The sequence below is a fragment of the Typopeltis vanoorti genome, chromosome 10 (genome assembly GCF_054136105.1).
Source record: "Typopeltis vanoorti isolate ZY-2024b chromosome 10, IOZ_Tvanoo_1.0, whole genome shotgun sequence".
NCBI lineage: Eukaryota > Metazoa > Arthropoda > Arachnida > Uropygi > Thelyphonidae > Typopeltis > Typopeltis vanoorti.
Window position 1 is genome coordinate 63366930 of NC_143558.1, and position 18166 is coordinate 63385095.

General features: G+C 36.8%; 1 protein-coding gene across 1 annotated transcript in view; it reads right to left on the minus strand.

Annotated features, from left to right (window-relative positions):
• LOC150102465 (uncharacterized) overlaps positions 1 to 17011 on the minus strand; it is a 71309-nt gene extending 54298 nt beyond the window's left edge. The window contains exons 1-3 of the mRNA XM_090399595.1: positions 16909 to 17011; positions 14241 to 14334; positions 3062 to 3259 (exon numbers count right to left, since the gene is read on the minus strand). Coding sequence (XP_090255721.1) covers positions 3062 to 3259; positions 14241 to 14334; positions 16909 to 16950 — 334 coding nt within the window. The 5' untranslated portion in view covers positions 16951 to 17011. The remainder of the gene's footprint in view (positions 1 to 3061; positions 3260 to 14240; positions 14335 to 16908) is intronic.
• Positions 17012 to 18166: the final 1155 nt, after the last annotated feature.

Consider the following 18166-nt stretch of genomic DNA (forward strand, 5'->3'; position numbering starts at 1 on the left):
GGTTAAATAAGATAAAAATCTTGTTAATTCCATCGCCATTATAAATGTCCTTAATTGCCGAAAGGGAAAACAGCAAAGAAATAAGACGAAGGGACAATGTACCCTACAAAGTCATCTGGACGACGCAACTAACTGGAAAAGAGATCACATTTCTAAATGTGATCTCTTTTCCACAGGGGGTGGCTCGTGCATAGACATTGCGGAACTGCAGCACCCCCAATTTTCCTCGATATATAAATATATTTATTAATATTTGCTTGTAATATTTAATTTTATCATCACCAATCCTATACAATTCTCTTATTTTGTATAAAAATCCATCTTGTAACACTTAGGAGGGCGAAGGACGCTGGCAGCACTGTGTTTACCACAGTGTCATATTGCAACGCGCGCAAGCATGCAAGTCATAGTGAGATGCAAGCTATTAGCGTAATGTGGCACTGTCCGAAGCGCAGTTCCACTTTTGTTTATATGCAGTTTGTGCCAGTAGTAGAGTGTTCGTAGTGCTTATCGTGTTTACTCCGTCTCTTTAAATATTTGGACATTACAATTGAAGGATTTAATTGTAATGTCCAAAAGTTTTAAATCCATTTTATTGATTTTATTTTTGAGTAATTTTGAATTTTAATTTTATCGATAATAAACAATATTTTTTCATGTTTATTTTTTTTTACCATAATTTTGGTATTTTATCCAAATATGTACTTGCAGTGTGTAAGTATATTTCGAAAGTTGCAGCACCCCACGATTTCAAGCCATTGTTTATACATATACTAAACAATTCTATACAATTGCTATATATATATATATATATATATATATATATATATATATATATATATATATATATATATATATATATATATATATATACACACGATTATTATGCATTAGGTTGGACCAGGGTTTCTCAAACTTTTCCTACGACGGAACACTTCACAAATCCTGAAATTTTAACGGAACACGTTGGTTAGAGTTGAGCATCGTCGGTCTCGTATTCAACGTAAAGCTAAGCGCACACTAGCACCGAAGCAAGCTGTATCGCATCGCAAAAATGTGACACAGCGCACACTTCAGGCATGCCGGGCCGCATCGCATTGACTTTGCGTGTGACCGCATTTTCTAGAATAGATATCTCCGTACTTCACTCGCGCTTGGAGTTGTCGACAACCGCGTGCGGCTGAGTTAAGGCCAGCGCACGCTTGCCTCAATACCACAATCCACACGCAAAGTGAGGAGCTCTTGACTTCAAACCATTCCAGCCTCATATCAATTTTGATAATTTTTCACTTTCCGCGGAACATAGTTTGGGAAACCCTGGGTTAGACTACGTATATTAACTTAGTTGCATTTAACATATATATACTGTATATAAAATCATTGTCGATATGCTTCTTATATGTAGTTTATTTTATTTAAATTAATCAATACTTAAAAAATAAAAAATAAAATTTATTTTAGATTTAAAATAAAATTTTAAATTTAGGGCTTTTTGAGATTTCTTCATAAATTTTGAAAGAAAGTGAAAACACCTTTTATCTTTTTATATTATACCAATACAAGATTTTGGATATAAGCAGATTTTTTTTCAGCAGTTACGAGTTTCTATTTATTGTAAGTTTTTGTATTTTATGTCTTTTTTGTAAGTAAACGAAGTATTGAATATTGAATATTTCATTCTCTTTTTTTTTTTTGCTGAATACTTGGTGGATTCTGCTTATAATATAATGTTTAATATATATGTAAGTAATCCGAGTCATTTATTCTCTCTTATATTCACTCCTTTTCTTGTTTTTTTTATTATCTCCCTGTGTACCAAATACCGTTTCAAGTATTTAAGGACAACGAACATTGCTTCTTTCTTTGAGTTCAGGGTTAAGTCAGCGTTCCCTAATTCTCATCAAGAATTTCTTTATAAGCCTACTTCGAAAAGCGGTTTGCTCTTCAATTGTTATCAGCAAATTAAAATGTCCATGTTATTAAGCAACTGTACACCGATTACTGCAAGTGTCGAAATTAAATAATCATTAATAAAACACGGGAAGAGAGACTGCGTTTCTTTGACTTCATTCGTTTTTCCCCCACTCCCAGTTTCCTATCGCAAGGCTGAAAAATTAATGGCAGTTTTCAATGCGATGCTTTTTTTTTGTCTTTGTTTCCGCGCGCGTCTCCTGTCTTAGATTAAAGTAAGCTCCACTTTAAAAGCGGGAAAAAAATCTAATTGGCCATTTGCTTCTGGTTGAAGCATTTCCTTTGTCTTCATCCCCGCTGCAAGTGTAACCTAATCCTGATTGAGAAAGCGCCCGCTTAAAAACCGTGATTCTGCCATTAGGTGCTCAAGTTTGTCCCTCCAATTATTTATCTGGTACGTAGCAGCCACGTGCCGCATTCCAGAAACCACACACCTCTACTGGGAGTGGTAAAAATACCAGAGTTTGGAAGGAGGGGGGGAGAGAAAGCCGAGTCTGACGACAGCGGAAAAAGTCAAGAAATATACAAGCTTGCGCAAGCCACCTGTACGAATGTTTGTTTCATCCCATCCCTAGAGATTCTTCTTCTTCTTCTTTTCCCTTAAAGGAATCTTGTTAAAGTTTTCCCTCTTCTTCATTATAGCTAGCTTGTTAGTGCCCTATCCACTCTTTCTCCAGTAAGATTCACTTCTCAAATAACACACCAAGTACAGTTTATTCTCCGGCCAACATTGCAGACTGCAGCATCCTGTACATGGATCGGATTTCCACTGAAGAAATTGTTCCTTACTTACCATGCATTTCCCCTTTTAGTTTTATTCTAATGGTATGAATCGTTGCACGAATAAAAACTGTTGTTCCTCTCGAGGCATCTTTTCCATATGATCTTTAATACAACCTGAAAAGAATTTCACTGACAGGACGAGATCAAAAGATTTCTCTGTCAGTTGCGCGCGCACACCCAAAAATAAAAAAAAAAAGGGAAAAAAATAGTATCAAGCCATTATTATAGGACTTACGATCGCAGACGTGTGATTCTACAAGAATGAATTTTTGGAGCGGAAAAAAAATTTTACTGTTTCACTACTGACCTGTCGCTTGCTCCGCTAATAAATCCTTGAGGATTTCGTTTCTTCCCGACACCTCTAGTGCAGACACTCTTACCGAGAACCGAGCTCCCGACTTTTGCTTTTGTTCATTAATGAGCCTGAAAAGCCAGGTTATAGCACAGGGGATAATGCCGAGCTCTCTCACCGAGTCGCTGTTTCCAAACATGGTGTAGGTCTTACCTAGAAAGGTTAATAAAAATAGTCTTTATTAAAGTAAGTAGAAAATGAAGTAAGGAGGTGTTTATTTTATTAGACTTAATTATAGGTGACATAATTAAAGAAAAAATAATAATGGCACATATATACAGTATGCACAGCATCCGTTCTCCAACCAATATGCGAGTTCGAATCCCGTGCAGGTATGGATGCTTGTGAATTGTCTTTAAGTGGGAGATGAATTCTATCATGAGACTGCTTACTGGAGGCCTGAAGTGGCTTGAAAAAATTCCATGTTTGGTCTCTAGATCCAAATGTTTCCAGACCATGAAAAAACTAAAAGAAAAATGCAAAAAAATAAATAAATAAAATAAAATAATGATAACAATACTGCCTACTGTACTAATGTTTTTATGCGACTCCAACCCACGAAAGGCTGTAAACCTTTCGTGGGTTGGAGTTGCATAAAAGCCAAAAGATCAAGCATTTTAAGTTTTCTTGAGCTGTTTGATTAACAACACTTCTTTGCTGTACAACATAAATCAGGAATGTTAATTTTTTGCTACCCTAAACGACCCAGTAACTAAATATATCCAGTGGGCATTGTGTTACTATATAGGTTTTCAGTTATATAATTATCAAATATTCCAATAATTTGCGTAATGACATCACTTGTTTGATTTCGTGGTTATCTATTTTGTTCCAGCGTATTGACCTATGTTCATTTTCCATTAGTGATATTGTTGTCTGGTATTAGTTGTAACAAAAAACAGATCTATTTCAACAATGCACACCTAAAGTCAGTCAACATATACGAAGTTCAAAAACAACAATGAATGCATCCAACCAATTGGAATTCTACTCTCGGCAACAATAGATGCTTAAAATGAATAGAATGGGATCTGAATGGTAGTCCAACGCGTACTTTAATTAGAATTAATTCAAAAGATTTCAATTCGGAAAGGAAAGCTCTCACAGAAAAACTAAATCATTGTTGTATTGAATGATGGCCACAGAAGGATTGCAACAGCTGTTAGTCGCAAAAAAAGAAAAACGAGTTATTGTAATTAATTATTTCTCTTTCTGTCCTACGAATGACAAACATTGTCTACGGAGAAGTTTCGTAAAAGAATTTATTTGTGAGAAAGATTACTTGAGCTGGAAAGAAATACGAAAGCGGATAAAGTCTCAAGAAGTTACTGAGAGGGAAGAAGATGGTCGATAAAAATACATGCCAACTATGCGAACCTTGTCACCTGGATCACGGCAGTGTTTCCGCATTTTAACCTTTCCCATCGCTACCAGTGAACGCATGGGCACGCTGTTTGTATTGTGACATTCCGTGTTCCCCCCCCCCCAAAAATGCGGCTGTAAAATCTGTAGATGTTTATCCCCTCTCGAAGAAAGACCTAAAGTGCAAGTGTCGCACTCACAAACCATCTAAAATCTACGGTACATTAGCCCCTTGTCTTGTACTTAGAAAACCAAGTGAGATAGGAAGAGGGGGGGACGGGAGGAGATGCAGAATCATGACTTGTGTACACCTCAGAACGTCTTCAAATCAGCAGTGAGATGCTTCGTTGACACGTCTGATGGTTGCAAAGTGGCAGCAGCAGCTATATTAATGAACATCTGAAAAGGCTTGATTTGACTCCGGTTACCGGAGTCTCTCTAGGGAAGACAGACTCGATGCGCAAACACACACGCGCGTACATAGCATGACATCGAAGAATAAAACTCGGAATTTTTTGGTATTTGCTTCAATCCAGTGACTCTGTGGGACTTGTGTCGAGTGTTTTTTTTTTTTTTTTTTAATATTCACGTGCGCTCCTAATTTGAATAAATGTAAAATAGACACTTTTATGAAGTAGGAATGTTTACGTTTACCGCTTGCTTATGGGAGATTTTTTTACTTGTAGAATAGTAAATGGCATAAAAATAGACACAGTAATGTTGATAGTTAAATTTTAATCTATTGGGATGTTTTTATCATTCACTCTTCGGATTTCTACATCTGAATACGAAGATACTCTTCACTGTTTTAATATATTGCATGTCAAATCTTGTTTACAGTTTTCTTTAAAAACACATATATAATGACACCAGCTCTTTAGCGTGCTAAAATATTGCTTCTTGCATTTTTAATAACAGATCCAAATATTTGTAGCATGAATTGGACTCATTCTCACTACTGAGCTCGCCTATTTCTTTCTTGACGACGTAAATTATCAGACGCAAGCATTTCTAGTCTGGCAACAATAGAAATGATTGTGTCTATTACACACGAACACTTCTTTTGTTGCATAAACAATGTCAAGTCTGCCTTATTCACGTATCAAATCAAATGAAACTATTATATAGACAGACATTGATTTGTTTGTAATATTCTGTCAAGTTACAATTTTAGTCTTCCAATGGAAATTCAGATATGCAGTGGCTTCCTTTTGGGCCCAGTTATGATACGAATTGAAGGTTTTGTATGTTTTTCACTCCCAATTCTGTCTTTTAATTAAGATAGTGATCACTTAGAATTAATCTGAAGTTTGCCAAAGATTCGTGAGATCTACAGTACGGATCGATGTTCTAAAGTAACCTATGCTCAATTGTCCTTTCTTTTTCAAATAGCGTCACACGTTTCCGCTTGGTACGGTTCTTCACGAAGACTGGCCGTCCATTTTTCATGCACGGAGCAAGATTAGCCAGGAGAGACAGAGAGAGAGAAAAATGCATGTCAGCTTCATTTTATTTCGACATAAAGAAATGTTAAATTTTCTGTGAATAGAACTAGCTCCCTCTTGCGGATAAAGTCACTGAAATGGGAAAAGAGAGAAAAGAAATGGGATATTTAACGGATATAATAGTTCCAGTATGGCACAGCAAACAGCAGGTCATCTTCCTGCATAGCAGCGGTATCATTGTGTCCAGGCATGCGTGAAGCATGGTTTACAGTTGGTTGCCCATCCACCACTGCACGAGAAAGTCGGAATCACTTAGCGTTCGTTGGCCATGAATGGGTTTCATTTTGTGCACAGCGAAACCCATCCCCCCTCTCTCTTGTCCCTCCCGTTCTAGACCCACAGTCGGGCACCGTCTTTCAGGAAGCCACTTCGCCATTTTCTTCAGTCTTCCCGATGACACCAGGGGGCACACAATCCTAACACTCATTACTTAGATGGATAGGCATCATACGAAGCGGATAATCTTATGAGATCTGAGCAACTCTTGCGTATGACAAAACCGATGCAAAATAGGCCACACCGAGTTGGCCTGCTTCCCATTGTTGAGATCACGAGACTACAAGTACAATACGGTAAGAATAAACTTTGCTAGAAGGGTGCCCGTCGCTTTTCACTCGGTCTATTAATATAAGCTATCCGGTGTCATCTGTTAGTTGTTGACTGCCTGGTATTTTGCTTACATTCATCATTTTGTTAGAAATACACAAGATGGCAGCAGTGAATATCTCGCGTTAAATCATGAAAATAGTTCGTCACCATAGCAACGACAATGTAGATGAAAACTATCGTTAAAAATTTTTAAGGTAGGCAGCCTGCGATTTTTTTCGGTGGGAGATTAAAATGTCTTTATATATTTTACTAGCTTAAAACTACAGTCGACTGAAAAGAATAAAACCATATTCGAACGACAGGTTAATAACACCAAGTTTTCTATATTCATTTAGTGTAGCAATATTTCCCCTGTGAGGCGAGCACTAAAATGGAAAAAAGCTGTCATTTTCAATACTTTTATTCATACAAACTTCATTATTATCTGACAAAGCAGTTTAGAATTCAACTTGCGTAATTTAACTGATGGGCGTTGCCACCTGGCCATTGTTGTGATAACAATTGGACTTGTAATGATAACAGAATGGATTTTTTCCTGTTCTTGCCGTTACCATTGTTGTTATCAATGCGTTATCATTTTAGCTTTTTTTTACTTTGTGGATTACTGTGGAGATGAAACATGCCTTTTTTTTTAATATTTGAAGTGTTTTTGTTTCCTGGTTACGTACTGAATCAATAGTAACCGATTTCGTAATTTAAGTTTTCAACCTTTTTTAATCATATCCTTTAGTTCGAATCTGCCAACATTAAATTGTACAATAGATAGAACTTGACATTATTCGCATGCCTCGTAAAAGAGACGGAATGGAAACATTTGCAGAAAGCGCAGTTGGGGATTTAATAACGTAGTGACGGCTGAAACACAAGATTATTAATGTGCCTAGTAATTGGTAAATCATTCAATTATTGATAAATTATTCCCTTGTTAGATTATTCAGCAAATTACCCGAGATTAATTAACTCTGTCTTCAACTGCGTGGCATGCGAGCAAGAATTGAATTAGAGGAATCATATCTGCGATGTTTTATTCTTAACTATAATGCTTCGAAGGAATATTTTTCATCAATCCATAAGCGTGGATTGTACATTAATAATGAAAAAGGGTGAATGTTGTAACAAATGGCGCAACCATTGTTGAATTAAGAAAGAATATTTCTCATTAAACAATAGAGAATTCGGAGGATCCATCAGAATGCATTTTCCAATCGTATTTAGGAAGGATTTTCTTCTCTTGCTTTAATATTTTATTAACTAAAGTTAATTTGTTGCTGTTATACAAAATATGAAACCTCCTAATAAGCTGTATTTGTTTTACTAGATTGACGATCGCGATGTTGTCTTAAGTAACTATTAATGAAATAATTGATGAAGGAAATGAAGTTAAATATGACAACGTCCTTTCAGATGTCTTTTAAAGAATTCAAATTTCTTAATAAGATGTCATTACTAATTTTGTAAACGAGCTCGCCGTCTTCAGTTTTCACGATGAATTTCTGAGCAATTTTGGTTTTATCCGGAAGATGGGAGTGTGTTTCCTTGATAACACAAACATACAGGATTTCCACTAATTCGGAGGGAATTTTAGTTGGATAGCAAGCAGTTCTACTTCTATCACTCTCAAAATAATGGAACTAGCATCAGGGAAAAGAACTCAACTCCAACGCATATTTCCAGCGATTATTCCTCCACCAATGATTTGCTTCAATTTGGGTTGAAATTAGAGTTGATCTCAGTTGTTGGAAATTGCGACCAAGCGACTAAAGCTTTGAGGCTGTATTGTCTATTCATTTAATCGGTTTTTTCTGGCTCGGGTGCTTGATTTGAGGGAGGAAGTTGAGTTGATTCTAAAATCAATTAAGTGTGTAGTGCTGTTGATGGTGGAAAAGCTCTGCTACCTCCGTAAAAAATCCCTATCGGTTTGTTGGAAAAGGCTCGAATTTGAATCCAGTTTGGGGTGCAGGGAATCTTCATAAGGATTTTTGAACTAAAGATGAATAAGGTGCGATCTCCTTTATAGATTAAAAGATTTCAACCGAAAATTCAACCTTGTTTCGATGGATATAGCAATCGCCTAATACACTCGTTACGCGGCCTTTGTTGCCTCGATGCAATCCTGAGATATTCCTGTTTTGGAATATTTCCGATGCCATCCAGAAATATTTCCTTAGCGAGCCTCCTTTCCAAATCATGTGACTGATCAGATCACATGACTTGCTTGTAAGTTTCAGGGATCGATCCATTCATTGCTAACAGTGTTGCAGTGTACAATTTCCATTTCTGAATACTAATCTCCTTCTCCCCCACACACAATAGAAACCGGAAAACTATAAAGTTGGCATCTAACTGCTCTATGGCTTTCAACATTCAATTCCCATAATCCCTTTAGTACATGGTAATTGGGCTAATGACTCCTCCTATTCCTGAATTGACCCTTTTGTCTCTTAATGACGATGAAACTTTCAGAATCATCACCAGTCGTTTTACTCTTCGTTGTACCACACTTTTTCTCTCATATCTTTCGTCGTTTTGACAACCTCGCTGTGCCGAACTCTATTGTTATTGCTTTTCTCCTTTCAACTACCACTGAAGTTGATTAACTCCAATATTAAGCTTCACTTATGAACTTAATATCATTGATGACCTTCGACTAATTGATTAACTTAACATTTGCTGGTGAACCGACTAATTTTGATATTATTCCTGCCTGGATATTTTATACTGCTCACCTGATGATATGCTAATTTGCATATGGAGGCAAACCGAAGTTGGGGTCTTTTAAAAGTTTCTTTTTTTAATGAAATTACTCATCGTGCCTATACGACATTTGTTTTTTTTCAGGAAGTGTCATTATACTAACCCCAAGGAGTAAGAATTCATTTCTGAACAGAATTCGTATTCAGAAATTCCCGTCTATACAAATTCCTTGAGGAATGGGAGGGAATAATTTTGAATTGGGAAGGAAGGCAGATAAATATGTCGTTTAAAAATTTTTGAAGAAAAATTTGAACTTCGTCACACTTCTTTAAGAAAAGAAAAACTGTTGAAACAAGCTTTTCATTTTATCAACCCACGTGCCACAACCGCCACCATGTTAAGTCTTAAGAAAAGGCAAAAATAAATAAAAACTTCCGTGTGGAATACATATTTTCACAGACGTTACTAACCGAGATATTTTTAAGCTAAGGAAGAAAGGAACTGTGTAAGAGAAATGAGAATTGCCTTTCTCAAAGTTCCATCCAAAGGAGGATAAAAATCCTTTTTTGTTGATGGGGGGGGGGGGGGGGGGAACAAGTTCCCTTTGCAGAGAAAGGCGTCTTTTAGTTTGTGGCTGGACCGGAATAACAGATGTACAAGATGAAAGGCTTATTATCGCATTGGGATTTTGCCTGCAGGAAGCTTGTGGCTTCACCTCGGACGGTGCTGCGCTACCCTCACTGCCACTACGGCTAATGTCAATTCCTGTCACACATTACGAGTGATTCGATCCATCACTAGAAAGGCTGAAAAAAAGAGGCGGAGGAAAAAACCAAAGTCCGCTAGTCACTGCCGCAAATAATCCCCATTTTTAAGTTGAGGGATTCCAGTCCCTGTAAAGTATAAGATGATTTTTTGTTTCATTCGCTGTAGGCGGGTCAAATCGACAGTTACATAAGATGCATTTTTGCTGTGAATAACTTTGCATCAATTCATTTCACTTTCTGCTCAACAATTGTTCATTTTTAGGATCAATTCAAGGTCTAATTCCATTATTATGACGTCTACTTCTTTTACCGAAAACTAGGTTGGTTTACTTTTATCGTTTCTGGGTTTAGTCTTTCGGAGAGATTCTTCAGTCATCGATGATGTGCCTTACTATTATGTCACCAGTGGGCGTGAAAAGTTATTTTGTTTTATTAAAAACGAAAAGACAGCAAGAAGTTATTAATGAAATACTTAATCGATCAAGCGAAGCGTAGCTCAACCATTCTGACAATAATTTTCTCTTTGGTATACATTTTGCGCACGTGATGGTGCATATATCTGTCTTTCCGTCAGAGTTAAACTTTTATCTATTAAATCAAGGACCTGGTTTAAAAATTGGTTAATCATCTAGTGATTTTACATTAAGATGTGTCAGTGTATTAGTGTACTAAATGCAAAGTGATTTGGAAAGGTTATTTTTTAACAGGGTTCGAATCGGTTCTATTCTACTAAGGCAATGATCATCTGTAAAAACGATGTGGTATTGAATCTGTTCAAGAAAAATATATATTTCATATAAAATACTAAGGGAAGTTAGATATTTAATAAGAAAAATTCAAAACATTTCCTCGAAATATTTAATTGATAATATTTAATTGATAAGTTTTGAAAGTACACCATTTCTAAGTAGCTTTGTTGTTATTACAAATTATGATCCAGAGGAAAAGTGCATTATTGAGGAACAATCGACCGTGAGATGCGGTGATTGATTCATTCAATCCAATACCCTTGGAGGGTAATGGATGGCAATGCTGTAGCCAATGAAGTTCTAACTGAGGCTCGGCTATTGCTGTTACCCTCCTGCCATGATCAGAGCTTTAATAATAGCTCAATAATCTTATCCCTACACCGTCCACTACAGATAACGGGGAATATGAAAAGCATTCTTGCTTCGCCCCTTTAAGCCAGTCCTTATAAGGACTATAAGGATAAGTGCATTATTATATATATTACATATATCTTATTATATCTTAGTGCATGAGTTGCACTAAATCAATGAGAGTACCGTACTATATTTTTCTAACTGAAGAAATACTCGTGACATAATTTGTACTTAAATGCTGAGTGGAAGCAGTAGCAAGTATTTTACAACTTTACTGATATTGGTCTATTTTATTCTTGATGACGTAAGTAGACCATTTCTGTCAGAAACATTACATCACATCCGCCGTGAGTAAAAAGATTAATTTTATGGACGGGCCCAACTAACACAACTTTATTTTGCACTCATCCAACTGCCGTTTTTTTTTATTAAAGTATAACCCAGCAATTTATGACAAGGCTAATACTAGTGATGCATTATCTTTAACTAAATTAACAAGTTAGCGCACACTAAATCATTATATTAATGTGATAATCACGAGAAAGTCCAATGTTAGTGCGATAAGTTCTATTGTATCGGTGTGGGATTATTTTTACAATGATGGAATTCAAACTGCTCTGTGTGTGAGAGAGAGAAATAGGGGAATTTTTTGGAAAGAAAAACAGACGAGAAAAATCAAAATCGTTTCACTGTCCCTTGCACACACCGTTGCCATGGAAACTAGCATTTCGAATTTTCAAGACTCTTCATTACTATTTTGCAATTCTCCAAAGTGGATCGTGACAGTAACAAGGCCAAGCACACCCTGCAGTTCTTCGAGAAATATTTTATGACATCACATTTTTGCTTCACATTCTAAAAGAAAAGGCGATCATTACGTGTTCTCAATGAAAGCTGGTTGAGATGCGAAGAAATATTTTTCTGCTTTTGGAGTTCATATTTCAAGTGTGTGCGCCTGGAGAGCGTGCGTCAAGTATGCGCTCCTTGCCACTTCAATCTGTCCACGCTCCGACGACCACACTGCCATCTATTTATTTACGAGACCCAACTTAAGAGTGGCAAGACAGGTCATTTGTTAAAATAGGATGGACACGTCTGGAATTTGTGTCAGTGTCCGGAACATGGTCACGGTGTGTGCCCGCCCAGTCAGACAGACATGCGGCTACTATAAATTATCCGAACATTTACGGAACGAGTGTCCGAGGGAATGCAATTCGTCTTATTTTCATTTAGTGACGTAAGGGGTACAACCAAAGCAACTTGGAAAAATAATTCAGAATTAAACATTCTTCAAAAATTGCCGTCTTCGAAAAGTTTTCTTGTTGTCAAAGCATTCGTCAGCCGCATCGACTTTCTGTGAAAATTCAAGAAGGATAATGCAAAGGCTGCAGTTGCTCAACAGAGGACAATAAATGCATAAGTTGTTCTGGGAGGAAAACGAAAGAACCAACAGTTGCTCCTGGAGAACAACAAAATAGTTACTTGCGTAGGACAACGAAATACGTAAGTTGCTCCTGAAGAACAATGAAATAGCTACTTGCATAGGACAACGAAATAGTTACTTTACATAGGACAATGAAATACGTAACAGTTGCTCCTGGAGAACAATGAAATAGCTACTTGCATTGGACAACGAAATAGTTACTTTGCATGGGACAACGAAATAGTTACATTGTGTAGGACAACGAAATAGTAACTTTGCGTAGGACAATATAATACATAACAGTTGTTCCTGGAGAACAATGAAATAGTTACTTTGCATAGGACAACATAATACATAACAGTTGTTCCTGGAGAACAATGAAATAGTTACTTTGCATAGGAAAACGAAATACATAACAGTTGCTCCTGGAGAATAATTAAGTAGTTACTTACGTAGGATAATGAAATGGTTACTTTGCATAGGACAACGAAATGCGTACCAGTTGTTCCTGGAGAACAATGAAATAGTTAATTTGCATAGGACAACGAAATACCTAACAGTTGCTCCTGGTGAACAATGAAATAGCTACTTGCATAGGATAATGAAATAATTACTTGTGTAGGACAAGGAAATGGTTACTTTGCATAGGACAACGAAATGGTTACTTTGCATAGGACAACGAAATAGTTACTTTGCATAGGACAACGAAATAGTTACTTTACATAGCATAATGAAATATGTAACAGTTGCTCCTGGAGAATAATAAAATAGTTACTTGCGTAGGACAATGAAATAGTTACTTTGCATAGGACAACGAAATAAGTAACAGTTGTTCCTGGAGAACAATGAAATAATTAATTTGCATAGGACAATGTAATACCTAACAGTTGCTCCTGGTGAAAAATGAAATAGCTACTTGCATTGGACAATGAAATAGTTACTTGTGTAGGCCAACTAAATAGTTACTTTGCATAGAACAATGAAATATGTAACAGTTGCTCCTGGAGAACAATGAAATAGCTACTTGCATAGAACAATGAAATATGTAACAGTTGCTCCTGGAGAACAATGAAATAGCTACTTGCATAGAACAATGAAATGGTTACTTTGCATAGGACAACGAAATACATAACAGTTGTTCCTGGAGAACAATGAAATAGTTACTTTGCGTAGGACAACGAAATACATAACAGTAGCTCCTGGAGAATAATGAAATAGTTACTTACGTAGGACAATGAAATAATTACTTTACATAGGACAAGGAAATACGTAACAGTTGCTCCTGAAGAACAATGAAATGGTTAATTTGCGTACGCCAACGAAATACGTCACAGTCCTGGAGAACAACAAAGCTGATATTTGCTCCATGCATTGCAAGTACTTCTACTGGTTTATTTCCTCTACTGAGCTAATCCTTGGTACTGATTTTTTGCCTTATTTAAAACTAAAACATAAAATAGTCTTGATAAATTGCTGTGAGTAGAAATAAAGGAGCGCTGTTCTGTACCTTCGCTAGTTCTATGTCGAAGTGCGTTATTTACTTTAAAAGAGTTACTGGTCTAGAAGTAATCGAGTTACAATTGATTCTGCTTTTGTCAAGCATCACTCGAAGATGCAGAGAAAAGCACTTTAATTAAATTGTCCACCTTCTTTGTCCTGGAAGTCACTTACCGAGTTTCGAATGGCCATACACGAACAGACATCCGTCAGTTCCATTGACGACCGCCTGAATAACATCCGTCAACGAACTGGAACACACTTCGGCCTAAAACAAGAATGAAAAAAAAAGGTTTATTTCAGTTGCATTCCTAAGTAACTCTACTACTATCTGCTATGAATATTTTTCCCTTTATTAAGATCCCACCCTCTCCCTTTGACCTCCGCCTTGTAACATCTGCCAGGCGGTCATTGTCTAATGACCATCCGTGGTGTTTTCTCCTTGCAGGGTTGTTTAATAATCATCGACTTCTAGCAATTTGCCTCCAGTCCTCTCGGCTTCTTTGTAACAAAAGAAAGAGGAATAAACGCTATGAGATGGGTCTTTACGTCTCACGTGATCTGGAAGGAAATTAATTCTCTGAGGAGTTTCGTGCTGGTTTACTCGTTGATTGTGTTTCACGTGCACAGAACTATCGTGAAAAAAATAGAAAAACTAACACTCATCATAGAATATGAGAAAACCTTTTTTTCATTTAAAAAAGCGAAGTGTCGAACCTTTTACGAGAATTGATCAAAAATATCCTGAACAGAACTTTTGTAGATGGAAATCAGCAAAAATTACTTGGAATCGATCTCTTTCACATTTGATCCTTCTAATTACATGAACACTTTTTTGCGACCCATCAACGCATCTTTGGTAAGTCTTTGGGATGATATCTGTAGCTGCTGTGTTGTATTCAGTTAAATATCATGAAGTCCTGATATGGTTTCTCTTTACTCTCCACAAATTTGTCCTCCACTCCAGAAACTTCTTTTCCCATGCAGCACAGAGTCCCTGTGAGGATCCGTGCTGCCAAGAATTCCTAGACACTCATAACTGTCTGGCATTGTTGTGGTGAACCATTTGTGAGGTCGTTTAGGACGAACGGTATCTCAAAGGCATTGGTTCTACGAGTGTAGACAATCTGGTTCATGGCCGATTGTTCTTTCAAAATTTACAGTATCTATACTGTAAATTTTTTTACAATATAGATTAAGTGCTCCCCTTCTTTAGCACTGGATAGGCTAACCGTAATCTCCGAAACGCATTTCAAGTTCGCTAGGATCAGAATCAGCACACATTGATCCATAGGCCTTAAACTCCACCTTGAATCCTCACAAAGCAACTGTATCTCTTCCAGTGTTGAACCACTGTTAAATAGTTCAGTGGAGTAAGCAATGGACAGACTTCTGATGCTTTTGTGTGGGGTAGGAGAGGAATCCGGTCAACTCATATACTACCAACTGGCACTATTTTGATGCTGATTATCCTCCAAAAAAACGGTCCTCTCCCTAAGGCTCCCTCCACATTTTTAATTATAGAGTTTGCGTCGTAATATCTACATAAAAATATCAGGAACTCTAAGTTGAGTTATGGTAACTGCCGACAATGTAGCTAAGGGCATAAGATCAGTGCATTAAGTCTGCCCAAATGAGTATGTTATCCAAAACGGTTGATCGTTTTCAGGAAGACCTCCGTGAATTCCATAAATGAAAAAAATCGAATACGAAATTTGCGTTTTATTATCAAACTAAAGCAACCACGTGATTGCTTTATCTTTATTTTTGAGAAAACCAAAGGTTTCGAAATTGTACAGTAATAACTAAAGACTGTTGAAGATGACCAAAGTAACTTAAGTCAGTCAATTTATTGTCGAATTTGTCAAAATAAATTACTTTTGAATTTCTTTAGTTTGATAAAAAGTTAAGAATGTTGTATTCCATTTCTAGATATGTAAATAGCCAAGAACAGCTACGAAAGAGACTAGCGAAATCCCTTCATGGGCTGAAACTATGATAAATTACACGTCTTCATAGGTTCAAAATATTATCAGTGTCACAAGAAATGATTGTATCGACTAAAATATGAAAAAAAATGCTTAAAAAAATGCTGACTGCTGGTTGGACTTCTAAATATATTTCAAATAAAATTAACGATCTTTTGATGCACTTCAACAAATGAAACAATTCTCGTAACAAAATGTGCTTGTCTTCTGCTTGCACAGTTTGCGTCTGCTACAATTACTATCGACATTTATTAGTATTGAATCAATGTTAATTACAAGAAAGGTGCACAAAGAACGATTTTCGCAGCCGAGAAGGCAACTTATTCCTCCGTCTTGTTTCATCCAACCACCCTAATAATGAAGGTTGCTTCACTGCTAGGACACAACACGGGTTTGGGGCGACATGGTTATTCATTCCACGTCCGTTTAGGTGAATTGGAGCTGCATTCTCCTCCGAGAACAAGTATTCTGGGATAGTCCAAGCGCATTAATGATTCGGCAGGTTCCAAAGTGTTCCCAATAATCCGATTATCCGCATTCGCAGGTAATAAATCTTCGGCCCATAGACGTGCGCATTTCTTCATCGAGAACTATTATACGTAATTAAATTTTTGAACGGAGACACGCCCACCGCTGCACGTGATCTAGTTGATAAAATCGCAGCGAGTTATTTGCCAGTAATTACTGCTCTTTATAAGGTGAAACACCACCCACAGAGCAAGGAAAATTCTCTCGGTAAAGAATACACTTTTATTTAGACTTATCGAAAAAATGCGTGATTATTTAGTGATTTTCTCAGTCTCTCCAACTCCTACTAAAAAACGAAACAACTCAGAACTGATGCAAATACCTACCTGAGTGTCATCGGGAGGAAAGATGGCATCAAAAGCGAACATTTTCGGGGCTGACACGCCAACCCTTCTTTCTGCTGGTGTTGAGAACCCACAGGAAGAGGGATCGTAGACGGTTACTTGCTTCTTCCTGGAGTCAATATTGAGGAAAGATGATCCATTGTCACCTAAGTAACTTCCTGACGAAATCCTCAACATCACTTTGACCTAACAAAAGAAAACGAAACAAGTATTTTCAACAATGGACGAAATGAAAATGCAGTTCTTGTTCCCTGTGAACAATAAACTTTTATTTTATTCATTCAGAATATTTCAAATAGCATACAAGGGGGGGGGATCTGGAAAGTTCTGATAAACACCTGGAACAGAAATGATATCAAAGCAGCTGATATAACCTCAAGAAAGAACATAAGTTATTCATAACTCTGCTACTGGTTATATCAGCCGCTTTGATATCATTTTGTTCGAGGTGTTTATCAGAATTTTCCAAATCCCCCTCATATAATACGCTTCATAAACGCACACATAAAGACAATAAAAAGTCTACAATATTGCCTATAACATAAAACCCACCTTTATGGGTGTTCATATATACTGCCAATGCAATATTAAATCCAAGTTATTATTACCGAGGACGCTATTCCAATTGTCTTTTTTACAACCACACTTTTGATCCTTTTCCCCTCAATTGCTGTGAATTGCAATGCGAATTACTGGATGACTATAAAAGATAATATTAAAGAATGAATCGTATTTATTAAAGAGAGAACGCTAATAAAACCAGTGACGCAAAAAGTTTCCAATACATTTGATTTTGTTTGCTTAAATTGTGTGTTCTATTATACTGGAATTTCGATGTCTTTATACATGATTTGAATTTAGCTGAATTGATTACTGATCTCTGTTGTTCAAGCAATTCAAACGGATGACTATCTCTGCACTGACCCCAATATCCCAGAAAACACGGAGAAATTAAATTTTTGACTTTAAATTTGAAAATTTTGATCCCTTTTTCACGACTATTAAATCATTGTTTGAAATGTTGAAATAATTTGTTTAATGGAAGGCATTTCAATTTAGGAACGGAGTGCGTTGCACCCGACAGTGATCTACGTTTGTGATATAGTAAAGCATCCCGTTAGTAATTCCTGACACTCAAATACCGGCAGTGCAGTAAAAGAGCAGCCTCTTTTGGTTTAACTGGTTGCCAGACATTAATGCAGAGTTTGACGTCGAATGTACGAAAGCAGGTGAAATATTT